Source organism: Eretmochelys imbricata, chromosome 14 (genome assembly GCF_965152235.1).
Source record: "Eretmochelys imbricata isolate rEreImb1 chromosome 14, rEreImb1.hap1, whole genome shotgun sequence".
Lineage (NCBI taxonomy): Eukaryota > Metazoa > Chordata > Testudines > Cheloniidae > Eretmochelys > Eretmochelys imbricata.
In genome coordinates, this window is record NC_135585.1 from 7,853,646 (window position 1) to 7,880,449 (window position 26,804).

Below are 26,804 nucleotides of genomic sequence, written 5' to 3' on the forward strand. Positions count from 1 at the left end.
GCCCGGTTAGCCCTCGGGAGCTGGACTGGGGCGTCCTCGCCGGCGCCGGGCCAAGCTCGGTCCGCGCCCCCCGCCCCACCGCCTCTGCCTGAGAATTACCTAGTGGTCCAGCGAGGAGAGGCGGAGCCTCCGCAGCCCCCTCCGCTTCCTCAGCTAGCCGCTCCTCGGAGTTTGGGCAGGGGGAGGCATGGCTGGTGTGCACGGGGGTGCAGGATACTGGAGGGGGGACCCTGGGCCCCAGCGGCGCAGGAGGGGCTAGGGAGGCGGGGGGGGGGGATCTAGCTTCTCCCGCCAAGCTCGCTGGCCCCCCGTGCACCGGGGCGGAGGAGGCTAGCATCTCCCCAGGGAGACGTGGGGCATTGTTTCCTTCCCCCCATGCCCGGGCTGGGTGGGCGGTGCTGGCGGGGGGGAAGGCAGCGCCTTGCCTCGGTCGATTGCTGCCCCCTGAGCCGGCGCGGGGGGCTATGAAGCACCATGGTGTGGTGTGACCGTGGGGTCCAGATGCTGCTGACCACGGTGGGAGCCTTCGCCGCCTTCAGCCTCATGGCCATCGCCATCGGCACCGACTACTGGCTCTACTCCAGCGCCCACGTCTGCAACGGGACCAACCTCAGCGCGGAGGAGACGCAGAGCCAGCCCCGCAAGGCGAAGGGGGACCTCACTCACTCCGGGCTCTGGCGGGTCTGCTGCCTGGAAGGTACGGCCCGGGCTGGGGGGAAGGTGTGTGGGGCTGCGGGGGGCTGATGGGGTGGGGGAGCGGGGTGAGAGCACAGGGAAGGAAGCAAAGATGCAGGAAAGTAACTTCCCGGCCCGGGCTGGCTGCACGGACGAGGCTGGGTCCCTAGCTGGGGCTGTGCCCCGGCCAGCCAGAGCCTCGACGTAGCCCGACTCTCAGCCTCGGTCCTTCGGTCGAGGAGGAGGAGGTTGCCTTGGCAACCGGCCTCTCGGAGATTGCTATGGGAACCGGACCTGGGACAGGGATGCCTTCCCCGGGGAGCTGCCCTCTCCGAGCCCCGCTCCCTGCCCGCTCTCCGGGGCAAACGCAGGGACTGGTGCGGCTGGGCGCCTGTCTGGTGTGGTGGGACCTGCCCTTTCCTCTGGGGGGGGGGGTGTGCGGGGGGGTGAAAGCGAGAGACAGAGACAGAGAGAGAGAGTGACCCGGGGGCGGGGGGTTGGTTTGTCTCCGGACAGAGCCTGCGAACCATGGCTGAAGCCCCCGCAGTGTGTGCTCAGCCGGTGCCCAGAGGACAGACAGGGTCCCTGCCCTAAGGGGCTGCCCCGTCTAAACAATGGGATCTGAATCAGACTAACAAGACACCCCCCCCACCCCACTCCCCCGCGTCCCAGTTACAAGCTAAACCCCACCACGGTGTCAGGACGCCGCCTCCCCGCTCCGGCCAAAGGCGGCTTCTCCGCCCAACTCGGCTCGTCGGTTTAGTAAAGGGACGCGGAGCCGTTCGGGGGAGCCCCACGGGAGGGAAACAGCCCCTGGCAGCCAAGCGCCCTGAGCGGCTGGCGGTGGGGAAGGAAGCCGGCTGAGGGGGATCCAGGCGCCCCAGATGCTGGCAAGGAGAGCCGGGCTGCTGGGGCGCTGAAATCTCGACCCTGCCCGGTGCCCAGGCAGGTTGTGGAGAAGGGAAACTTTACCAACACTCAGCCAGGAGCAGCGATAAGTCGGAGCCGGGCAGTTAGTACAGTGTAGGTTTTATTTTCTTAGTTGTGGCATCCTAGAAGCACTTGTAACCTGGGAGCGGTTGTCATCTTCTCCTCTCCGCTACTGCTGTAAAGGTTCCGTGGGAAGATCGTTTTTCTCTGGCAGTGGCCTGCTTTGCTACCCGATGAATAATTACCCAGGAAATATGTTGCATATCCATCATAGTCTCAGAAGAAAAATGCTTTTCAGTCAAAACATGGAAGAATCGCAGCCGTTTGACACCTGCCCTAGTTTTATTGGAAACACAGACGCTTTGTTTGGCAACTCCTGAAAGGATCCCAACGCATCACCTGTTTTTTCTTTTTCAATTACACCTAGAAAATGTGGGTCTGAGCCTGAGCGGTGCTGAGGTTATTTTAGGAGGGGGCTGAGCATCCTCAACTCCCCTTGAAAACCATTGGGCCAAATTTTGAGGTCCTGGCCAAGTTTGGTCTTCTGACCTCCAGGCTCTATCTTCATTGGGAAAGTACGTTCCTCAGCATCCATCAAGAGTTGCTCAGAACAGTTTGCAGGATTGGGACCCTCATATCTGGGGTGAAACCCTGCCTTCACTGCAATCAATGGGATTTTTGCCATTGATTTAAGTGGAGCCAACATTTCACCTTGATCTTTAAAGAATCTCATAATTAGATGCCTAATCCTGCTTCCGTCGAAACCAGTGGGAGGGTTTTTACCTTGTCTTCAATTGAACCTAGATCAGACTCTTTGTACAAAACTAAAGCACCTAGTAAAGTGTTGAGAGCTGGGCAAATATTGCAGATAAACGCCCACTAATACAGTATTTGTCTACATTGTCCACACTGTGGTGACGCTTTGTCCCCTTTTGCTTTGAAGATGTGAGCAATCAAATTTTACTTGCACAGGTATTTGCACCTGCAAAGTCATATATAGAAAATTTGGGTTGCTGGAGCTTGAACATTAATCTATTCAGGGAAGAGAACAGATACCATGTGACTTAGCTAACCAATCTCCATGAAGCAATACTGATTGACACTCAAATATTCATGATCATACCACAAAGTAAAAAAATCTGAAAGTTATTTGTCATATTCAAAGAATGCATAAATCTGAGAAAATTGATATCTGCTCACGGAGAAAGCAGAAAGAGAGGCTACATTCATCACATAAATAATTCATTGCAAATTATTCATTCTTCTCAAACATTCTCTTTGAAAATAGATTGTACAGGTACATGAAAATATCAAAGTTTAAAATCACATCATGACACCTTGGTTTCAGTACTGTAGGTTTTTGATGTTTTAAAAAATAATAAAGGAATGTCTAAAAAGATATCCAAGTAAACATGAGTGACAATCTGAGCTAATCAGTTTGCATGGATGGTTCTTTTATTAAAGTCATAATATAATACTTAAAATTCTGATGAGGCAGGCAGTGGGAAAACATTTTCAGGTTATGAATGTTTATGTTTAATTTAAGTAGTCTGGTTTGAAGACCCATTTTTAGAAATCTGTTTTTATGGGTTTTTTTGTTTATTTGTTTCATAATCACTATAAAAAGCCACTTCATTTATTTTTATGGGTTTAACACCACCTGACTCTTATCTCGGTGACAGATCTAAGACGTAAACATTCCTAAGCTGGAAATTTGTTAAACAACCTCTTAAATTACTGGCATGAATAAAGTGTTAGATGTGAGTGTATTTCAGGTCAGTTGAAATGGTCCATTAAAATATTTTTAACCTATATCTGTGAAAATGTATACACATGATTTCAAACTGTTACATATCAAGGCTCAGAAAAATTCCACATTTTCAAAGAGAAACACACAGGAAAAAATAGTGCCTTCTCTGAGCTGTAGTCGTTCTTTAGTGTTTTCTTCCTTTCCACATTGTTTAACAGATTGGCAACTAGTAGATAAATACAATTTTGGGCTCTGGCAAATTCTCTTTTTGGTTGGGATTCTGTTTGGGCTGAAATTATGTTGTCCTAGTCAGTTCTATGGAGAGCAGTCACTCTAAAATAACACTTATGCAAAATTAATTTAGTTTCTGGTCAATTAATACACAATTTCTGTCTTTTTATCATAGTTTTTCAGGGGTGGAAGTTGGAGGTTCACTAGGTCTTAGATGGCTTTAGGGGGTCTCACAACAAATTTTTTGGTGGCCTCTGGACACTCTGACAATTTCCCCTAAAATATTTAATCAACTTTAGGAAAAACAAATACATATGCACATATACATGGCCAAATCGTTGTAATTTATTTATGTAGGATTTTTTTTTGCAGACTCAATATTAAAAGTAATGTACAGTTGTCTCTATTGTTTACTGGACCTAAACAGAATAGAAACACAAATAAGGTGCTTTGCAGGTTCTTGTCTTTTTTCTTGTTGTTTCTTTTGCTTCTTTGCTTGCTTTTTTAAAGACTTGCTAGCTATTAATATCAAGAAACATACAAATATCACTTTTCATATCAGACTAACTCAGTTCCAGCAAGCCTGGGGACAAATTCAGCCCTGGATGGTGGGTATGGAGGCAGCGGGGACCCAGGTGTGATGGGAGGGGAGAGCTTGGGGCCAGAGCCTGCCACTGTGTGGCCGGGGAATGGAGCCTGAATCCCATGGCTGGAGCCTGCCACCCACCACCCAAGGACTGAAGCCTGACCCCACTGCCCCTGGGAACTCACTGGCTGTCTGCTCCTCCAGCATTTGTGTCTCCAAAGCGGGGCAGGGCTCAATCATTACTGGCGGGCCATTGCTTTGTGGCCCCCCCATCACTGCCCAGGAGGCTGTGGCTGCAAGAAAAGCCCCTGGCAGCCACATGCAGCCACGGTGGCCGCATTTGAGAAATGCTACTTTAGTCAGTAGCATTATTTCCCAAAGGATTTAATACGTATATCTAATTTACCCATCCTTAAATAACAAACTGTTAAAAAATTCCTCAGTGGTAATGTGCATATACTTATAGTAGAAGTTGCAGCTTCCTGCCTCTTTTACTGATCTTAGGGTAATGGTCTAGAACCTGCATAATCTGTGGAAGTATAACAGTAGCTAAAACTGTAATCTCTTTTTAGCGATATGATCTGGTTACAGTCTAGGGGACAGATCTTCAACTGGTGTAACTTATCATAGCTCCATAATGGCCATTGAGCATCTTCCCTGAGAGGTCAATGGGTTCAATCCTGCAAACACTACCAGGTGTAAAGCTTCCTACTAGGAATAGCCCCACTGAAATCAAGATAAGCTAAATTAGAGAAACATACAGCTACACATCATTTTTCTGTAGCTTCTACTAATATGGTATATGTCTAGTACCACTTAGTTTGATGTGTGTATTGAAACCTAACCTAGAAAAATAGTGGTATATTTTAAAACCACCGCCATATCCGTCCCTGAAATCGTCACACTGTAGTCAATAGACTTATTCACAGGAGACAGCACTACTCCCAGTGTTTACAGGACTGGGCCCCGTGACATTAGGATAGGAAATTGGGGAATGTATTTGTTGTGTGAAATTATTCAAAGAGTGTTTTATTAAACATTTCAGTGCATGGATTACCTCTGAACTATTTGCTGTGACTGTTCCTTTGAATATTCACTGTTTTGTAATTTGCTATTTGTGTTGTGTGATTGGTCACTTAATTCACATAGGTATTGTTTGTGCTCCTTGACTGAATGACTGAAACATTTATAAAAAGGAGACAAGCACGAGCGAATCACTTATGGCTCAAGCATTTGCACAAATGCCTAGTTGCACAATTGTCTGCAACACGTCTGGCATGCATGAATGCACATTCACTTGGGTATTTGTGACATGTTCTGCTTCTGTGAACATCCTTGCAAGCAAAAGAAAATGTACTTGTACAATGTTTGAGGCAAGCACATAAAAGGAAGTTACCATCCAAGGTGAATCCTGTAAAAGCAAGTTCATGGTCCTTACTCAGACAAGTAAATCATGAACACTTTTCTATCTCAAAATGCTCTGTTCATATGAGCCTATACTCATGCTGTGCAAGTAGATAGCTGTATGTGGAGAACACAAAGATGAGTGAATATATCATGCAGTACTTATGAGTGTGCAATAAACTATTTCTTGGGCACAGTACATATTCTGCAGGTACAGCTGAGGCTTGAACATTTAGCACCAAATGTTTTAAAACAAAACAAAACACACTTGAGAAGGGCTCTGAGAATCAGCCCAGATCGTCATTCTCTTCCAGTCCATGCATTTTTCTGATTCCCCCTCTTTTTGCTTATGATTAAAACACATCACTTCCCCCTCACGATGTTAAAGAATTTGTGCTGCATGGATCAGTTTTAACCATGGTTCTTATGAATCCAGTATTATCCTTGTAGCACTTGTGCAGTAGAAACTTGCCAGAAGCTGGGTGAATTATTTTTGACAGACTTTTTAAGCTAATTTTTCTATTTATGGCATTTTGCTTGCTAGATAGAGTTTCAGAGCTTGAAGCGGCTTGTTTGGAAACAGAGTTTAAATCTCTTCTAATTTCTGACCTCAGATCATCACACTGTGTGTCTTTAAAAACTGGGAAAGGCTGTGTTAGAGGAGCTGCTAGCAGAAACTATACTAGAGGATCCATCTGTTCCCTAAAAAAACCGAGGGTCTGTACATGTGCTTCCTTCGTCATTTGCAATGGCAGATCTCAAAATACAGCATGGATTTAGCACATCAGTTTTTCCTACATTGGTGTATGAAATATGTAGATTGGGAGTCAATTTATTGCATATGTGACTTATTCGTTGGTGGATTAATTTACCCTCTTCAATCGGGTATATTGCCAATAGGGAGTATCAGGCTACACAGGATTTCTTTACATAGCTTTTAGGAAGTCAGAGATCCCAGAGCAAAACCAAGGACATTGTGTGCATTAGTGACACTCCCTGGAGGCCATAAACTAATGGAAGTATATCTGTAATCCAGATGTTAAAGTTTTTTTTCATCTGTGAAAGCTGTAATATGGATAATATTCATTTTACTTAATAGTTTCAGAATATCATATGTGGGAAGAGTCAAGGATACAACAAATTATACATAGTTGGTTAACTACATATTGTGGTGGTGTGTTATATATAACGTATACAGTAGGCAGTCGTAGAGGGGGTGTGTCATATAGCTATATGCCAGTAGTTTGTGACCGGAACAATCTCTAACAGGAACTGAGAATGTAGACAAATATGGAGTTATATTTTTCTGGTCCTACATATGTCTCAGTGACCTGGGTTACACAATTGCAAAAAGAAAAGGAGGACTTGTGGCACCTTAGAGACTAAGAAATTTATTTGAGCATAAGCTTTCGTGATCTACAGCTCACTTCATCGGATGCATTCAGTGGTATTTTCCTCTTTTACCACTTACTTTTACCACGGAATGCATCCGATGAAGTGAGCTGTAGCTCACGAGAGCTTATGCTCAAATAAATTTCTTAGTCTCTAAGGTGCCACAAGTCCTCCTTTTCTTTTTGCGGATACAGACTAAGATGGCTGCTACTCTGAAACCTGTCACAATTGCAAAAGACTGTTTATTTCTTATGTGATGCGGATCACATTTACTGTACTAATCTATGTTATATATGGCAAGGCAGTGGCTAGGAAATCCACTCTGGCTGCGTCAGTCAGAAAGGACACATGATTGGCATAAGAAAGCTTAACTAGATGTCTCTGCTGTTATACAGCGTGAGTTGCATAGGTTAAACACTGACTTTGGGCTGTATCCTGCAAGATGCTGGGCACCATAAACCACATTAAAAAGTTGGGGGTGGGGAGTAGATGTGAGAATGTGTCCATCCTAGAACCACAGCAAGCTTTACATCAATAGAGACAGCAAGAAATGGCCAGGGACTACTCCTCCCCTACCATCCCCTCAACCCAATGGCTGAACCTATGCCTTCAACTGCAACTAAGGCCAAAAGTCTGCTAGGTGCTTGGCAGCAGAGACAAATCATACATGGCCTGCATGCCAAAGAGCTGACCAGCTACTTTCATACATGAGACAACAAAAAGGCAAACAGAGCAGCAGGATAAAGGATGGTCTTATGATTAAGGCACTGGGCTGGGAATCAGGAGATCTAGGTTCTACCATCCAGAGATTTGCTAATTTGCTATATAACCTTGGGAAAGTCATTTAATCTTTCTGTACCTCAGTTGCCCATCTGTACATCAGGGATAACAGTACTTTTTTAAAAAGAAAAGGAGTACTTGTGGCACCTTAGAGACTAACCAATTTATTCGAGCATGAGCTTTCGTGAACTACAGCTCACTTCATCAGATACATACCGTGGAAACTGCAGCAGACTTTATATATACACAGAGAATATGAAACAATACCTCCTCCCACCCCACTGTCTGTCTTGTCTGTTTAGATCATAAGGTCTTTGGGGCAGGGACAGTCTATTACTGTGAGCAGGTCTACACTACGGGGTTAAGGCAACCTAAGTTACGCAACTCCAGCTGTGTGAATAACCTTAGGTCGTACCTTAAGTCGACTTATTGGGGTGTCTACACCATGCTGAGTCAACAGGAGAAACTCTCTCGTCAACTTACGTTATGCTTCTTGTTCCGGTGGAGTGCCGGAGTTGACAGGAGAGTGATCGGCGGTTAATTTAGTGATCTAGACCCATTAAATCAACCCCCAGTGGATCGATTGCTGCAGTGTCGATCCACTGGTAGGTGGAGACAAGCCCTCTCTGTTTGTACAGCATCTAATACAGTGGGTCCCCAATCTGAGTTTAGATTTCTAGATGCTGCCATAACACAACAATAACAACAGGGAAGAGGTGGTGGGGAAAGATAGGCAATAAGATTATACAGTTGCTCAGCAAAGGTGAGTACACAGTATAGGTGAATTAAGTATTTTGTTTGCATAGTTTCCTATAAAATGGTAAATATTATATTAATGTGCCTTGGTAGTAAAAGTTTCAGGTCAGTCTTCAGGGGTTCCCAAGCTGTGGTATGCATATCCCTGGGTGGGTGGTGCATGAGCCATCTCTCGGGGGCACACAGTAGCAATTATGTCATGGTGAATTTTATTTATTATTTTATTTATTGCATTTTCACAATGGGCTACTCAGACAAAACTTTAAAATTCTTTGGGAATGTGTTATATAAAATACGGTAGTTAATTTCCTTCAAGATGTACCAATGAGAACACAGATACACAGAGATGCTGTCATACAGAGCCCTCACATCCAGTCACCATACAGCATGGGTTCAGTTGCCCAGCTTCTGTCCAGTCCAACTGAGAATTTAGGGCCGTGGGGGAGTGGGGGTTGGTTGTATACGTCGCACTATAACTATCTGTACTTCACAGTGAATTATGGACAAATGGCTAATGACATGTAGTGTTAAGAAGAACACACAAAGTTATCAGTGATGAGAAGGGTAGGGGTATGCGGGGAGCTGGTACATCTAGAAGGGGGTAGCAAGGAAGCTGGTAGATCTGGAAGGAGGTACGCAATAAGAAAAGTTTGAGAACCTCTGGGATCTAATGGTCTCTCTGGACATAGATTCTATGAAAGTTCTCCTGTCATTATACGAAGCATAAATCCACTGGAACTTTGCATTTAAGCATGCAGATTTCGAGAGACAGGATCTGGCCCTAAACATTCACAGCCTGATTCTCCTCTTCCTTACACGCATGTAAATTTGGAGTATTTTCTTGGAAGTCAGTGGAATTATGCCAGTATAAAACTGGTGTAAGTAAGAGAAAAATGGGCCCCACCTGTTCAGTAAAACGTCTCTTTCCAGTTCTGCTTTTCTGAGCCAGGAATCATCTCATTACAAAAATCATACTTCCTAATATTTTTTGTCACACTGGAATACTGGGCCTGTTTCAGAATTTAACTTTGCTTTGTGCTTATCTTCATTTTAAATTTCCTGGCACTCATATTTATGATGTTGCAGGTTCAGCAGCCAGACTCTTACAGAGAGATGCCAAGGTGTCAGACAAAGGGGTAGTAGAATAAACAAACTAAACACACACTTGTCAGTATATCTGAGAGACTGAAACATATTTATAAGTGCTGTACAGAAAAAAAAAACATTATTTTATCACCCCTCTGATCTGGTTACTTTGCTCCACTCCAGCAACACAAGACAGCTGTAACGCCAGTTTAAACAGCCATTTCAATCATAGTAGCACAAGGCAGCTGGAGCGTTTCAGTGAATCTTCCCCAAGAACCGTTACATGGAAGCAATCGTTGAAGAACAGCACAGGCTTTGTAATAATAAGTAAGTCTATCTGCTCATAGGACCCCTAGCTGTTAAGTATTGAGCTCCCTCATCTTCCACTGACGTCAATGAACAACTGAAGCACAATCAAAAAGAATTTAATTTCCAAATACGGTAATGTGTCTTCTCTATCTTTTCACTGGCTCTCATTTTCTACCTTGTGCCAATATGTCTGTCTTTTTATGTTCATTTTGGTTTGTCAAAACATGATTGATTTAGTCCTGTCTCTTCATTTTCCAGGTCTCCCTGACCTGCATTTTCTTTATTTGTTCCAGTCATTTGTTCTCTGTTCCCAAAATACATCTCTTTGTTTTACCTTGATAGAAGACAGTTAGAGTTATGAAGTAGAGAATGGCTTCTGTCTATCTGTTCTTTCATAATAGCCTTCCACACATCTGTAAGTAACTTTTGCTGGTCCTAGGTGGACTGGAGATAGATTTCCCTTCAAACTGGATTTCTGGTTGTTTTATTTATTTATTGTGCCAGTTTTAATAGACTTTGGCTCAAATTCAGTGACGTCTTATCCACTTACCCTGCCAGTGAATCTGGCCCTCTGCCAGCGTGTGGTTATACAAGCACCATTGTTCAGCCCTGCCTTTTTACTTCTTCTTGTTCATGTGTTATAACTTTTCCTCTGTAAAAAAGGTGGCTTCAAAATTAACTTTCAGTGACTGCAAGATTCTTCCATGACACAACCCAACAAAGACCATTCTGCCCCAGGTAGAAAGCCAAGGATCTGTAGTTCCTCTTTATTCTCAAGCCTCCTTGGTCTCTTCTCTGGCAACCAACAAAGTTCTGATCACAGAGTTACTGAAGGTTGGTCTGTTGCCTCACATGTGTTCTTGCATCTGTTTTCTCCACCTCTTTTGCTTCATCTCCAGTGTGTTTATGCAGCGTTCTGTTTACTTTTAAATAATACTTCACATTCTTCAAAATAAGTCAAAGTTACCATGTATCTAATTATATATCTAAAGGATGCAGCAGTAACATAAACATGATGGTTGGGGGGCAGGAAGCATATGACAAAGGAAGAGAGGAACTATTATGGAACAATGCATTTTCCCACAGATTGTCAATCCTGGTTTAAATTAATTATTGTTTTTTGCGTATTCTCCCATTGAATTGCTACCTTGGTTTGTGCCTCTGGGTTATGCCATTTGAATGTTTCTCCTTTAGCTGATCCCATTAACTCAATAGTGCTGAATATTTCAAAGATATTCAGGAGAAGAAAACATTCTCTGTTGAACAAAGCTCCAGCCTCACTTCACATTCATTTTTTCCCCAGTTTTAGTTAATAACTGGTTTTAAGCCATTGCCCGTTTTTATACAGGAGATTTCAGATCAGTTTTCTTATGTTCTTATGCCTTAAATAATTCATTTTAGTATTGAATATGGACGACTGAACATTCTCTCTTCTCTCAAATTGTGACATTTAATGAGATTTAGACTGTTTATTCTGCCTTATTTGTTTCCCAAAGGCACAGTTTATGTAGGGTTGCTGTGAGGCATTAAATAGAAACCAGGACATGTCACAGTTATGACTTGAAACAGGATATTGCCTGGAGGAGCAATGTCTAACTGAAATCAAATCTAAAACATATCAAATATACTTATTTTATAGCTCAGCGAATAATGTTGATTGCTATTATCAAAAAATTCTGGATAATTTTGTGTGAGAATTGCCTTGCTTTTTGTCATCCCTTCTCCTCAATCACTCATCTGTACATCATATAGTGAGATTGCAAGCTCTTTGGAGTTGGGCGAGTGACTATTTGTAAAGTGCCCTTGTACACTTTTAGTGCTATGTAACTAATATCAATATCATGTGTATAAAGGGTGTGTGTATATATATGCATGTTTGTATGAATGTGTATATAGTACATTTCTGGTTGTCCGTATGGCCCGGCGAATATTGAAAACTTTTGGATAACTTGGCATTTGGATAAACAGAAGTGCTATTTTGATACTTTTGATCCATCATAAGGCTCCATGGGGGACACACTGTGGATTTGGATAACTAGAATTTTTGGATAAAGAGAATTTGCAAAACTAGAATTATACTGTATATAACATTAATATAACATGCATAAAACGTTTATAAAAACATTATTAAGTTTGTGAAGTCAAGCAATCAAAAGTTAGAATATGCCAGAAGTAAGGTTGCCTTCATATTGACACCCACATAGGTCATCAACATGGTTGAAACCTTTAGCGCCAGTGCAGAGACCTCTGTCACTTGAATAACTGATAGCAGTAGTAGGTTGTTATCCTCTGTGTGGATCAGCGCATAAGACACTTTGCTAGTGGGTTTCACAGGTATTTGCTGACAACAGACGAATGGTGAGACTCAGGGATCTATTCCAGGCTGTGGAGGGGAGTGTGCTCTAGTGGGCACTGACTCTTCTGCCCATTCTCCCCAAGCATGATCCCCCCCTTCTGCCCAGTGACAGTGCCGTCTCTTCCCCATTCCCGGCTCCTCATCCTAGTCCCATTCTCCTAACCTAGCCAGGCCCACTGTCCACTCCTCATGCTGCTGATCCCCATCCTTTGTTCCTTACCCAGAAAGACCTAGTTTCATGCCTCTCTACTCCCCATCCCGGTCTGAGTCTCCCCTTGCTACCACTTCCAGTCTCCTTGCCCAGCCATTCCCTGTCCCCCGCCCCACACTTCACCCCAGCTCCTTGTCCCCTGTTTGTTTGCCCAGCCACCCTTTGGGGATAGCACATGCCCAGTCCAGCCACTCCTAGGAGCTGTCAGGAGATAGAGCGTGCTCAGTTGCTCTCTGGAGATGTAGTCTGCTCAACACTGGGAGGAACTGTGAGAAGCCTGAGCATGCTATTCGTGCACAGAATCTTTGGAGATTTTAGCTAAAATCTAAGTCTCTACTGAACACGGGAAAGCTGAGGTGTTTTTTTTTAATAAGATGGACACATTTTGGTGGATTTTCACAGGAACAGCAAAAAGCATATCCCTGACCCACAAGTCACTCCCTTGCCAAATTTCAAAAGTCCCTTTTTCAAAGCCTGGGGCCAATGGAGCTTGTAAAAGAAAAGGTCATCAGCAGTAATGTAACATTACAAAACCATGTATTTTCCCCTAGTCTCATTCTCCAAAATGGCTGAACCATTTTGGCTGACATTTTCCAAACAAAATTCAGCCCAAGGAAGACACCCAATATCAAAAATTTCAGCCCAAATGGTTAACATTTGGCAAAGTTATAAGCAACTGAAAAGAGGGTTTTGCAATGAGAAGTATTAGGCAACCATAATAATAAGGAATATTACCACACACAGAGCATATAAAATTCATAATAGAAAGAATATTAACTCTGTAGTCTAAGTAAGAGATTAGAAGTGGCTTCTTGTAACCTCAGCTTCAAATCTTAGCCTGTGAGACTCATCTGTTCACCCTTCTCTAGTACAGTGGACCCTTAATTGTAGGAACACTAATCTTACAAATGACTAGGATATGAACCATTTTCCCTAAAAGAAAGAAAATGACATAACAAGTGATATCAGTGAAGAACAAGGAGACGTCCCTTCACATTCTGATGATGGCTTATGTGCATTAGAAATAGCTTTGAAGGAAGAAGAAAGTGATGCAGTGCACCATACTTCAACTTATGCACTATACCGACCCTAATTTTGAGATGTTCCATTTTATGAGGTTCTCAGTTTTATGAACTCCTCAGTCCCCAGTGAGTTTGTAAAATAGGGGTTCTACTGCATATAATCTGAGCATAGATTGAGTGCTCAGGTATTTACAGCGAGAGCGAGTAAAATTTTCAAAGTGCTTAAGTGACTTAGGAGCCTATTTTCAAAAGTGACTTTTAATTGAACACCAAATGGGACTTAAGCATGTAAGTGACTTAGGAGCCTTTGGAAATGTTACCCGAAGCCTTAAAATCTAAGGCTCGATCTGTTCCATATAGGAATTAAAGATCCTGTGGCACTTTTCGTTAGTGTAAGTGTTTGCCCTGTAACTAGACAAAATTTCCCCTCTGTTGGGCTATGCACCGTACCCCTTGCTGGTGTGCTGTGCTGCTTTTTCAGTGGTAGCAGATGCATATTGTTTGCAAAGTGCTTTAGAATCCTTTAAGATGAACAGCGCTATGTAAAATATGTAGCATGCAATAGTAATAACAAATACTGCATTCCGAGTACATTTTCTAATGATAATCACTCAGAAGATTCAGTTGGAACCTACTACCTCTTATTTTTTTATTAATGGGAAGTCTAATTTATATTTTGATATCAATTTTGATATCAAATAAATTAAAAAACAGCTGCCCTTGTTGATCTATCCAATGTGATTGAAGGAGATTTACTCTGAAAACCTGCTTTTTACAATGCTTTCCCTTATTTTTATTCGAGATCTTGTCCTGATTTTTCAAGACTGACTTTGTAGCTATCTGTAGTCAATTTCCCATTTTACATACATCTCGGTATCTAAAAGGGTGAAATCCTGGCTGGAAACAGAGTCTTTGGGCACAGCAGAACCCTGCAGAGAAGGAAATAGAGGCCAGAAATCTTCCAGCTGGATTCCAAATCCTCGCTAAGGCCCTGATTCTTCAAAAAGCCAGCACATGCTTAGCTTTGCAGGATCAATAGGACTGCTCACATGCATAAAATGGAGCAAATGTGTAAGACTTTTTGGGATGAGGGCCCAAATCTGTAGAGCAACCACACTGCAGATGAAAGAAAAGGAGTACTTGTGGCACCTTAGAGACTAACCAATTTATCTGAGCATGAGCTTTCGTGAGCTACAGCTCACTTCATCAGATGCATACCGTGGAAACTGCAGCAGACTTTATATATACACAGAGAATATGAAACAATACCTCCTCCCACCCCACTGTCCTGCTGGTAATAGCTTATCTAAAGTAATCGTCAGGTTAGGCCATTTCCAGCACAAATCCAGGTTTTCTCACCCTCCACCGCCCCCACACAAATTCACTCTCCTGCTGGTGATAGCCCATCCAAAGTGACAACTCTTTACACAATGTGCATGATAATGAAGTTAGGCCATTTCCTGCACAAATCCAGGTTGTCTCACTCCCTCACCCCCCTCCAAAAACCCACCCCCATACACACACAGACTCACTCTCCTGCTGGTAATAGCTCATCCAAACTGACCACTCTCCAAGTTTAAATCCAAGTTAAACCAGAACATCTGGGGGGGGGAGTAGGAAAAAACAAGAGGAAATAGGCTACCTTGCATAATAACTTAGCCACTCCCAGTCTCTATTTAAGCCTAAATTAATAGTATCCAATTTGCAAATGAATTCCAATTCAGCAGTTTCTCGCTGGACGGTATGCATCTGATGACGTGAGCTGTAGCTCACGAAAGCTCATGCTCAAATAAATTGGTTAGTCTCTAAGGTGCCACAAGTCCTCCTTTTCTTTTTGCGAATACAGACTAACACGGCTGTTACTCTGAAACTGCAGATGAAGATACAGAGGGGCATTCTGGGGCAGGACTGACAGGAATAACCTGCACTGAGAGGGCTGCAGATGGCTACAGTACGGCCACATGCTTATGTTGCCTTTATAGCATTAATGTGTACCTGTTTTGGTGGCCATCTGGCACAGAATTTGGCCCTAAATGTGTGTTTAAGCCCTATATTAAAAGAGGCATTAGAATTAACATGTATCAACATGTCATTATACATGTGCCTGGGAGACATAGTATAGGGTAATGAACATGATCACAATAGTAAATTAATATTTGACATTTTTTACACATACGCATGCTTAAAACTGGATGCGAACTAAGTGACATGTGTGTCATCACCAGCTTATAATTAAAATGCAGTGCTTGAATGACAATGTAAGCTTCAATTAGCCAGCACGATCCTTCCCACTTCCCCTTCCGGCTTCGCTTCCCACTGAAAAGCAACGATTACAAGCTCACATTTATCATCAGAGTTTTTCCTGGAGCTGTGCATTGAAACATGCTCACATCTGAGCCCTTTCACTGAAGACATTTTTTTGCTTCAGCAGTTTGGCATGCCGTACAAAGGCGCTCTGATTTTTAGTGATGTTCACCTCCTCTTACATAAAAATGTTTTCTGTTGCACTCACTGGGCACATTCTTTGGTGTTAGTTAAAGTCCAGGTGCATGGGTTAATGGAAAGCTGAATGGGTAGTTAAACATTTTTATCAAGCACAGTGAGTTATTTTTGTTGCCCCTCCCTATAGTCTACTGATAATCGGGTTTTTCTGAAAGCTCGGCATCACAGATGTTAAAGCTAGAAAACACACGTGATCTAAGCCCATAATCCTGGCCGTGCAGGAATAGTCCATCCAGTGTGTCATTTGTGACGTCGACTAGGTAGATTGCCCAAGAGATGGAGCTTCCACCATCTTGTTTGAAGAGACTATTCCACAATTTAATCTCACCATAATGAAGATTATTTTTTTTAAAATATGTCCTAAATTTTCCTAATCTTAATTTCATCCCATTATTCCTAGTTAGGGCCCTTTGGTTTACTACTAAATAGCTCTTTGTTGCTTACACTTCACACTTAGCCAAGATGTGAATATTTTTAGTTCTTATAAATTGGTGTCCTCCTCCCCTTTCATTGTTTTAGTTGCTCTTCTCTGGGTTCTATCCCTGGTTCTGCCACTGGCCCACTGGCTGACCTGGGCAAGCTATGTCACCCCCTCTTTCCCATATGTAAGATGGCAGTAATGTAAAGTGCATTGAGAGCTATAAATGAAATGTGTTAAATAAAAACTAGGTATTATTTTATTATCACTCTCTGAAATCCCCTCTCATTTGTTGCTATCTTCATGCCGAGGAATGAATTCAGTAGTTTCGGAGTAGACCTGTCAGATCCACAAGAGCGGAAGAATGGTCTAGTGCTAGACTAGGCCTCAGGAGCTGTGGTTCAATTCCCTGCTCTGCCACAGATGTCCTGTGTGACCTTGGGCAAGTCATTTAGGCCCAGATCCGCAAAGGTGTTTAGGCACTTAGCTCCCATTAAAAGTCAATGGGCGCTAGGCACCTAAATACCCTTTGAGGACCTGAGCCCTCGTGCCTCATTTTCCCATCTGTAAAATGGGGATAATAGCCTTTCCCTACCTCACAGGGGTGGTATGAGCATAAATACATTAAAGATTGGGAGGCGCTCGCATACTTTTATGACCACTATTACCGCAGTATCTCAGATCTCAGGGTCTATGATGTGTATGATTCGAGCTGGGCTCAACATACAAATGTGGAATCTAGATTTCAAACACTCCAAAGTCCAGAAGTGATTAGACTCAGGGTTTGGTTTGGCCACAGTTAAGATTGGCTCTCTTTGCAAAATTCAAATATGAGTGCAACAGACTGACAGGACCTGATTCAATTGAGTTAAACCTTATTGAAGTCGGGTTAATACCTTTGGGGGGTACATTGTAGTAAAAATGCAATTGTATATGTATTATTGTGGCATTATATGTACCGTCTCTAGTAGGGAGGGGGATGCTAATATACTTCTTCCATTAGCAGCCCTTTCAAGCTACCCCCGGAGAGGTTTGCATTTACTAGTTCAGACTGGATTCTCCAAGGACCAACAAAGAAAGGAGTGTTGGATAAATAGCCTGGTTATACGCTGATCCAGCACCTGGACAGGACCCTCTGGTCCATGGAGGGCTACAATCCTTAGGGTAGGGTTGGGCGGACTGGGCCTACTGAGTCCCCAGAAGACTGGGTGCTTGTTCCAAGCTGAAGCTGTGATGACTTGGGCTGTGTCTACACTACAGCCTATGTGGGTCCAACTCATGTTGCTCAGCAGGGTGTGGACAGCGCTATATCAGCGGGAGAGCTCCTCTCGCCAACGTAGCTTCTGCCATTTGTGGAGGTGATTTAATTATGCCGACTGCAGAGCTCTCTCCGGTCGGCATAGAGCATCTTCACCAAATGTGCTGCAGCCGCACAGCCACTGCGGCGCTGTACGTGTAGCCATGGCCTTGGTAACCAGAAGGAATGCCCCTTGGGTGGGGGGTTGAAGCCCTGGTCCTGCCAGGGCCCATGTTAGGCTTGGGGTGGACTCTGGTGAGCTCTTTAGCGTGCGTGTAGGTTCTTTCATTGTTTTTAATATGTTTTCTCTGCCATGCTTTTTCACCTGATGAGTAAAGTGTTGTGTAGTACTTATGACTGGAGCATTTACACCTGTTAACCATCTCTGAAGAGGAAGCCAAGAGGTGTCCTTGGCAACCTGTCTGTGCTGGGAAATGCACAATGAAGAAGGTAGGGAACTGTGCAGCCTCGAAACTGTGACCCTCCCAGTCAGAAGGGAAGGGGGCACGTGTCTCCACCCAAAAAAGGCAATGGCTGGGGAGCTGGAAGCCTGAGGGTTGGGTGCCCTTTGCTGGGCCACGAAGGGGAAGTACAGGTTCAGTTGACTTGAACTGTGACACTGATTTTGTGCTTTGATCCAGGATTTTGGTTCAGGCCCACCTCTACTTACCGTTTTTTCATTGTTTAACTTCAGTAGGATATTGTAAATGACTGGCATCTAGTCCTCTATTCTTGCTTGTATCAAAGACAACATATTTAGAAAGATAAATGACAAGATATTATTTAGAGACCCAAAGTTTAATGTAGAAAGGTCTGTACATTATAACTATTGTGTCAGTCATCTGCTACCGTGCAAAGTCTAGCAATCAAGTTGATATAATCATGCTAGATCCATTTGTAAGCAGTTACTATTTCTTCCCGGTTCTTGATAAAACCAGAAATAACGGGTCACTTGTTTGCAACATGTTTATGTAGCCTTTTAATTCAGAGCAATACACAAGATAATGTTCTGATTTGTTTCCCAACGAATGCCACGGGGAGAGAGGGTATGCCAGCAATATTGGGTATGACTTTACACTCCCCTTCTTCCTGCACCGCAATTTAACTCTTTGCTGAAGCACAGGCCGGAGTTCAGTCTTTTCAGGACATTTCCAACAGCATTACACAGAGTTAAACCTCAGGGCTGTTGTATATAAAACCCTGGTAAATGGATGGGAATAGTTCCCTGTCAGTTTCAGAGAGCGAGCACCGTACACTTTCCTAGTAAAACTAAATGCACAAAAAACACGTTGTAAGTAGTATAAAATACTGTAAGTAGTATTTGGAATACTGGGAATAACTTTTAAACAAAAGCTATTAAACAGTAAATCCACTGGTGTACATTTATACAGACCTTCCCGCTTTTGTTTTCTTTAGAGACATTCAAATGCAAGGTTTCAACATAACATTTTCTATACTTTAGCCTCCAACACCAAAACACATTCCCCTCTGATCTTCTCTCAGGGTTGATATCTCCATCTTTATAGCGTGATCATTGTCTGTAGTGTGTGTCACCTGGACCCTTCAGAGCTTGAGAAATAGCAGCATCTCTGCCGACAAACAAACCCTGGGGAAGTTCCCAGCTACCCACAGTCTAGCCCTTGGGTTAATAGCTGACCGGTCCTCTCAGTTGCTGGTGAAACATATGTCCATAGCCTATATCTAAAGTGGTACAGGGATGGGGATCAGCAAATAAAATATCCATACGCTGGATCTCTATAAGGCTGTAACTCTATAGGGCTCAATCTTCTCCCCCTAAGCCAAGCTAGGTCAGGCAATAATTCACCTCACCAAGTGCTGCTCCACTCTGTCTTTAACTGAGAGACTCCCAGTTTAGAGCAGCTAGCTGGTAGCTATATGTAAGCTTCCCAGGCTCTGTAGCCTCTGAGGGTGTGTTGACACTGCAACTGGAAACCTGTGGCTGCCTGTGCCAGCTGACTCGGGCTCATGGGGCTGGGCTAAGGGGCTGTTTAATTGCAGTGTCGGTGTTCAGGCTCAGGCTGGAGCCCAGGCAAGTCAGGAGGGTCCCAGAACTGGGGCTGCAGCCAATGTCTCCATGGCAGTTAAACATCCCCTTAGCCCGCATCAATGGGAGTTAGGTACCTAGGGACTTTTGAAACTACCACTAAGTACCTATCTCCAATTTTAGGCCCCTGAATCCATTTAAAAATCTGCCCCTAAGTCACTTGCCCAACATAACGCAAGCTGTGGCAGAATCAAGGAACCAAATCCACAGCTCCTTAGTCCCCATTCAGTGCTGTGACCACAAGGCCATCCTTCCTTCTATTGTACTTTTACAAGTGTTTACTATCAAAGGATCTTACCATACTTTGCAGATGTGTCTGTATTTATGCCTTCCAATAGCCTGGGGAGGTAGGCACAGCAAGTATTGGTATCTTTAAGCAGTTCCTACAGGCAGATCTCTGGTAATGTAAAAGCAGCAGTAGATTGCTTGTCAAACAGGAAGATTTGAACTCAGAATAGTCGTGCTGCCAGGTTTGGGTCAGTTAGTGATGAGTGGTGTGGCTGAGAGCCTTAGGGGACTTCTTTTAAGTTGTAAAACTGTAGAGCCTCTGGTTTTCATTCTTGTTATTCACCTGAGATATGATGACCACTTCAGCATGCCTTCCTGACAGCGGCAGGGATCTCTCTCAGTTGCATTCAATAACGATCTAGGGAGAAAACTACACTTTGCTTAAAAGGACCAAATGATCTGTAGTTTAACTCCATTGACTCTAGTGGAATTACACTGAGAACAGATTTGGACGAATGCGTTACCATACTAATGCTCAGCAGCTGGGCTAAAAAAACCATTTCAAAGGCAGATTAAACAAGTTTGAATGGTGGAATGTGTTTTTGCTTTCCATTCACAAGCATTATTTCAGCTACAGTTTGGAATGCTGCTTTGGTAAAGTGATTTTAATAATATGTTTTTTAATAAATTAACTACCAAGTAGCCTTTTTCTGTATTGGTTGATATTATGTACTCTATTTATGCTAGCCTCGTGTGTGTGAGGGGGAGGGCAGGGGGGTTGTGCTGTGGAACTATGACGACGTCAAAGCGAGGCCCAAGGGCATTGTGGAAATCTAATTCTTGGAACACCAGTCTTGTTGCCATGGAGGAAATGTTCTCAATACTGTGTACTGTGCTTCTTTTCAGGCCAAAGGGATTAAAGGCCCCGTTCTGTTGATATGCTATGTCAGTTCACCGGGGTGTTAGAACTGAAGCTGTTCATTTAGATAATTGTGGTTCACATTATCAGGGGGGAAAAATGCTGAAATACAAGCTGACCAAAGAGGTGACGTCACAAAAGTAATGTGTAATCAATAGCAAGAGGTCTGACTTCTGAAGTTTTCTGTTTGAAATCACATCAGGAACTGTGTGTCTTATACGGGATGTTGCATTTCATCTTCTCTGCCCATTCCTCACTTATTATTTTAGATGCAGACTACAGTTTACACTAATCACACAGGGACAAAGCCTGGAGGCTTTGCTGTTTGCTCAGTCTTTACTCCAGCATTGATTCAGGAGTTTGCCTAAGTCTGAAATGAGTAAAGATGCTGGCTCAAGCTTGTTCAATGGGAGCATTGCTTGAGTAAGGACAGCATTTTGGCCCATTTGTAATCATATTGGGATGTATTTGTGTTTCTGATGCTGTGGTTTCTGAGATGGCTGCCCAGGATGTGCTTTGATTCTGACTTCCACTGTACAACAAAGAGCTTATGGGTTGACTATTGGAGACTGACTAGCCCAGAGGCTGGAGCTGTATCTAATTTCCCTTACGAAACACGAAAGATAGTAAAGAAGAAACAATCTCCATAGTCCAGAGTACTATAAAGAACTGGCAAGTTTGGTAAGGGTGTTATTCCCATTGACAAGAAGGGTCTTCAGGAAGGTCCAGCATGGGCAGATCATTTTGTAAAGGTCCAGGTGTGCTCCCACTGAACTCAACAGCAAAACTCCCCCCTTCTGTACGGTACTGTAAAGTGAAGGCCTGTTGGTGAGGAGGTTGTCCTTGTCCTAATAGGTTGAATCCATCCCTTTCCTCTATGCTTTTGCCTGCCACCTCCCTGCTAACATCTTTAGGGCCTGATTCTGTAACTCCTTATGCAAGCAAAATCCCCACTGAAGTTGATGAGTGTTTTGTGTATGGGAGAAGTAGGGCAATAAGCGAAGCACTTACTGAAATATGCTACTGAGGTGAGTCGAGTTCAGTGTGTTCAAAAGAAGGAGAAATTCAGGCTGGTTCCCTCCCTAGGATGGAGTTTATCTTCCTCCCTAAATACTCCCATAGCATCCTTATTAGGAATGGCTTTTTCTGTCTCTTTGGTTCAAAAGGTACTTTGGAAAGGCACACATTTTGCCCTGGGAATGCACCAAATGATCCATTTTTTTAAAAGTACTTTCAACTGCCCTTTCTACCGGTTCCTCTGTTCCACCACTGGTTCAGTTAGCTGCTATTTTTTTTAAATATACTACTCAGTAGACATTGTTTGAGCCAGACAAAAGCCATCTGGGCTTGGCATCACTAACATTTCTCACAGCAAAAGAAAGCACAGAGTGAAAAATTGTCAACTGAACTAAAGAGAAGCATTCTCCCCCATGAGAGAAGATAGGGGGAGGGAAAGGTACAGCTTAGCTTTACTCGTTTTGCTTTTATTGGGGCTTTTCTTATATCGTGAAAGTGATTTTTATTCAATGCTTGTGAGCAGGAAATGTTGTTAATTTGCTCTCTTTTGGAGACAGGCACTCAATACGTATCTGAAATGTACACTTGATGTATGTTTCTTTTCACGTGCTGTCATCAGTTCATTTAGTTCAGCAGATGCTCCATTTAGCAGTTTAAATGGAGCCTTGTTTACTAGAAACTATTTTCAAAAATAACGTTTGGAAACAAACATTTTCAGTCTCTCATAGGGACGTTTGGAGCAGCTCCTTGTTGCTACTCTCCTGTGTGGCTGCATGCAGACATTGACTAGCTAGTTTGCATTTGAAGAGCTGGATGCAGTGAACAAAGCTCAGGTTTTCTTCTGCACCTCTAAAGCCAGTCACTTAAATGCCCTCTGGCAAATTCAACCCAGTAAATTGGAAGTAACTGGAGCTGCACCCAAGGTAAATTTACTGTACAATACTGATGTACTAGGACTTCTATTTCCCTATTATATAATATGGCAGTATATACAGACTCAAGGACCAATGGCCTTTCCGTTATAAATGCCTATTTCCAGAACAGAGCAGCCTCAATTTAGACATTTAGATTCCAATTCCTACGGCCCAAAATCCTTAGTCTGAGCACCTTGGAATTGGTTCAACCCGTTATGGAGCAATGGTCCATCTGTGATATTTGGATCCAGATCCTAACTTCACCAAAGTGCAGGGGGGTAGCAGACCTGGGAGTTTGGTCCAGGTGAATCTCCGATTTTCATGGTTAGTAAATGCCAAAGGCTTGAAAATTGCCTCCAACGAAAAGAGAAACCATACTAGAACTATATTAGCAACAAACATATTTGTAGTTAATACTGTTTTGCTCCCATTCAGGTAGGGCCTGTTTTTAACTAAGATTGTATAATGAATTTTAGCACAAAATCGAAGGTATCAGTCCCACCCATCAACATGGAAAAAGCCACAATTGTTGATCCACTGAGATGCTGCCATCCCCTAGAAACTGTTGATCTGCATCTTTCATGTTTGTGATCCATCGCCACAGAAATGGTTCAGATTGACTCCCAGTGACCAGATTTATGAAGACCTAGGTCTGTCATGTGTCATAAGGAGAACACGATGGGTTTGTCATGATCAGCTCTTGTACACTTTGCCTTTTATTCATTTTCTTTTCCTTGCTTTAAATATTACACAAATGTCCAGGAAACCAGACATCCATTTAATATTAAAGCATTGAACTGAGCCCACAAAAGCATGGAAATGCATGATTAAGAATGTCTTTTCAACCTTCGCTTCATTGTGCTTTGGAATATCAGTATCCTATTCTTACATTATTGGCTCTGGGCCACATTCTAATCTCAATTACCTCCATTTAATTCAGATTTCAGTAGAGTCATTTTGGATCCACACTTGTTGACCTGACCCTATAATCTGCAAACTCCCGAGTTTGCTATAGATCCTCCTCAGTGGATCACTTATTTGCATAAAGTTACTGACTTGTGCATTTGCAGGATCAGAGACTATATATGTACTCATGTATCAGGGGGTAGCCATGTTAGTCTTATCCACAAAAACAACAAGGAGTCTGGTGGCACCTTAAAGACTAACAGATTTATTTGGGCACAAGCTTTTGTGGGTATAACACCACTTCTTCAGTATATATGTACTGTAATTCACACTTCGGCTCCCGACTCATTGGTTCATCGCACTTTCTTGCAAGTCAGTGGCAAAATTGTCATTGGAAACAGGGTCAATGGGAACAAGATCAGACTACTATGTCAAACCCTTAGTCCTACTGAACATGAATCCCGTGAATAGATGTACTGGTCAGGTACTTTGGTATAAGCACAATACAAATGGTTTCAGGAACGCAGTTCCTCTGATCCCTGGGTTTCACCATATGTAAACATTGCACTCTAAAACAAACTTTTCAAATGCAACAACTTATGAGTTAAAGGGGCCCAATTGTGTTCTCAAATAGGCATAATTCACAAGCCCATAGTAAGTTGAGAGAGTCAGGGCTATATTCGGATCTGTTACCCTGGTGTAAATCCAGAGTAACTGCTTTGAAGTCCATGGAGTTACTTTGAATTACACCCAGCATAACTGAGAGCAGAGTTTGCCTCTCAAGATTTCCTTATATACACAGATAACAACTAACCCTGACTTGTCAGGAACATGAAATAAAAGAAAAATAAAACTAATTTAAAACCCAAGCGGTGGCTGTGAAATAAATTCATATATTTATCATTTCAGAAGTTCCCATCACTCCTGTCCCTTGTTTCACAAAATATAAAATATGAGATTTAAAAAAAAATTATTTTGACTTCTCTAAGAATAGAACACAATTTACACAAACAAGACAATACAGCTGAAAAAGCATTTCCTTTAACACATTTGCTCACAATGTATCCTACTTAAGCATGCTAGTCAGATGGACTTTTAGATTTCCAAAGCCACAGTTCATGTTGGCAAATAAATTAATTCTACATCTAGGAATTGCTTTCAAAAATCTCTCAAGGAAAGATGTTTCCTGGTTTAGCCTTGGTTTAAGAAATTCTATGCATTTCAATATCTGGTGCAAGATTTACTCTAGTCCAATTTAAGGGCCAGATCCTGCAAACACTTATGCAAGTATTTCCATCAACTATAGAAGTGGAACTATTTGTGTGAATAAAGGGTTCACAGGATCAGGGCCTGATTTTGCATTAACAGATGTAAATGAACTTATCAAATCCAAGTTTGATATTAAACACAGCAAACCTTATATATTTTGAGGCTTTCAAATCTAACTTCAAGCAAAATTTTAACACCCATGCAATATTTCTAGTCTTTATGGACTGACTCAGAAATAGCAATATGAGTCAGACTCAGAACATATTTACATAAGACTAGACTGTGACTTGGCCTGCATGCCCATGCAAGCAAATAAGGGCTCGTCTTACACTCCTGCTCCAACTACCCAGACCTTAGGTCTGGTATGTAGATGTAAGCAGGCATGTATGCACACTTACTCCCCTCCCCTGGAGCAGGTGGGCAGGGAATGGTCTGAACTACGAATCCACACATCCCACTCACTGGCCAAGTATAGCTGAGCCAGAGCAAGGAAGGCCATAATTTGCTCCTGGTGTAGGCCATTACTATCCCCTGGGAGCAAGGGAAGAATTGTGATTCAAAGGTGTGTCTGAGTCACAATGCCTCTAGAGTCTTCTCCTGGAATGGAGCATCTTAGACACCACGTCTCATTCAGGACTGTGCCTCAAGTTACTGTCTAGCCCATTACATTATATACAGGCTCCTCAGTCACTCTGTGGGAACATGTTTATTACATTTTTCAGAGCAAAAGAAGAATTGTCTGCAATATTTCCGACCCTAGCCCCAGGTCTGCAGGGGCCAGTTTACAGCTCCTTAAATCATGTAATCTCAATTAAAAAAAAAAAAAAGTTTCTAGCCTTCATACTGTCTGGTTAAAGCTTGAAAAGTGACCCCAGAGCTCAAAAACCAGAAGACAAATAAAAAGACCACTCATTATGCTGTTTTTAATAGCTCATTTTTAAGACAATCTCACAAAATTTGAGGGGATCTGGCTCTTGATATCTGAATGCTTGGAGTTGGCAATACTAAAACAGTCATGACTTTAGAGAAGAAACTACGAATTACTATATAATTGGATGTATTAGAGAGATATGGGGACAAACGCAGACAACTTGGCTTAGGGAGCTGTAAGTTACAGCTGTGTCAGCAATGCCCCTGCATCCTGGAGGAAAACTCACCCCGGGTGGGATTTTGAAAAGCACTTAAGTGACTTAGACCTTGGCTACACAGGGAAATTGACCAGCAAAACTATAGCAGTATGATTACACTTCTATAGCTATATTGGTATAAACTATGCTATTAGAAGGTCACTTTTATTTTGGAATACAGTGTCCACCTTGGAAGTTTCAGAGTAGCAGCCATGTTAGTCTGTATCCGCAAAAAGAAAAGGAGTACTTGTGGCACCTTAGAGACTAACAAATTTATTAGAGCATAAGCTTTCGTGAGCTACAGCTCACTTCATCAGATGCATTCAGTGGAAAATGCAGTGGGGAGATTTATATACACAGAGAACATGAAACAATGGGTGTTACCATACACATTGTAATGAGAGTGATCAGGTAAGGCGACCTATTACTAGCAGGAGAGCAGGGAGCGGGGATGGGGGAACCTTTTGTAGTGATAATCAAGGTGGGCCATTTCCAGCAGTTGACAAGAACGTCTGAGGAACAGTGGGGTGGGTTGGGGGGGAAGGCAGGGAATAAACATGGGGAAATAGTTTTACTTTGTGTAATGACCCATCCACTCCCAGTCTCTATTCAAGCCTAAGTTAATTGTATCCAGATTGCAAATTAATTCCAAAT

The 26,804-nt window shown here is 42.8% G+C and overlaps 1 protein-coding gene across 1 annotated transcript in view; it reads left to right on the forward strand.

The window, feature by feature from the left end:
• Nucleotides 1–474: 474 nt before the first annotated feature.
• The window catches only part of CACNG4 (calcium voltage-gated channel auxiliary subunit gamma 4), a 59,679-nt gene continuing 33,349 nt past the window's right edge, over nt 475–26,804 (forward strand). Inside the window, exon 1 of the mRNA XM_077833780.1 lies at nt 475–697. Coding sequence (XP_077689906.1) covers nt 475–697 — 223 coding nt within the window. The remainder of the gene's footprint in view (nt 698–26,804) is intronic.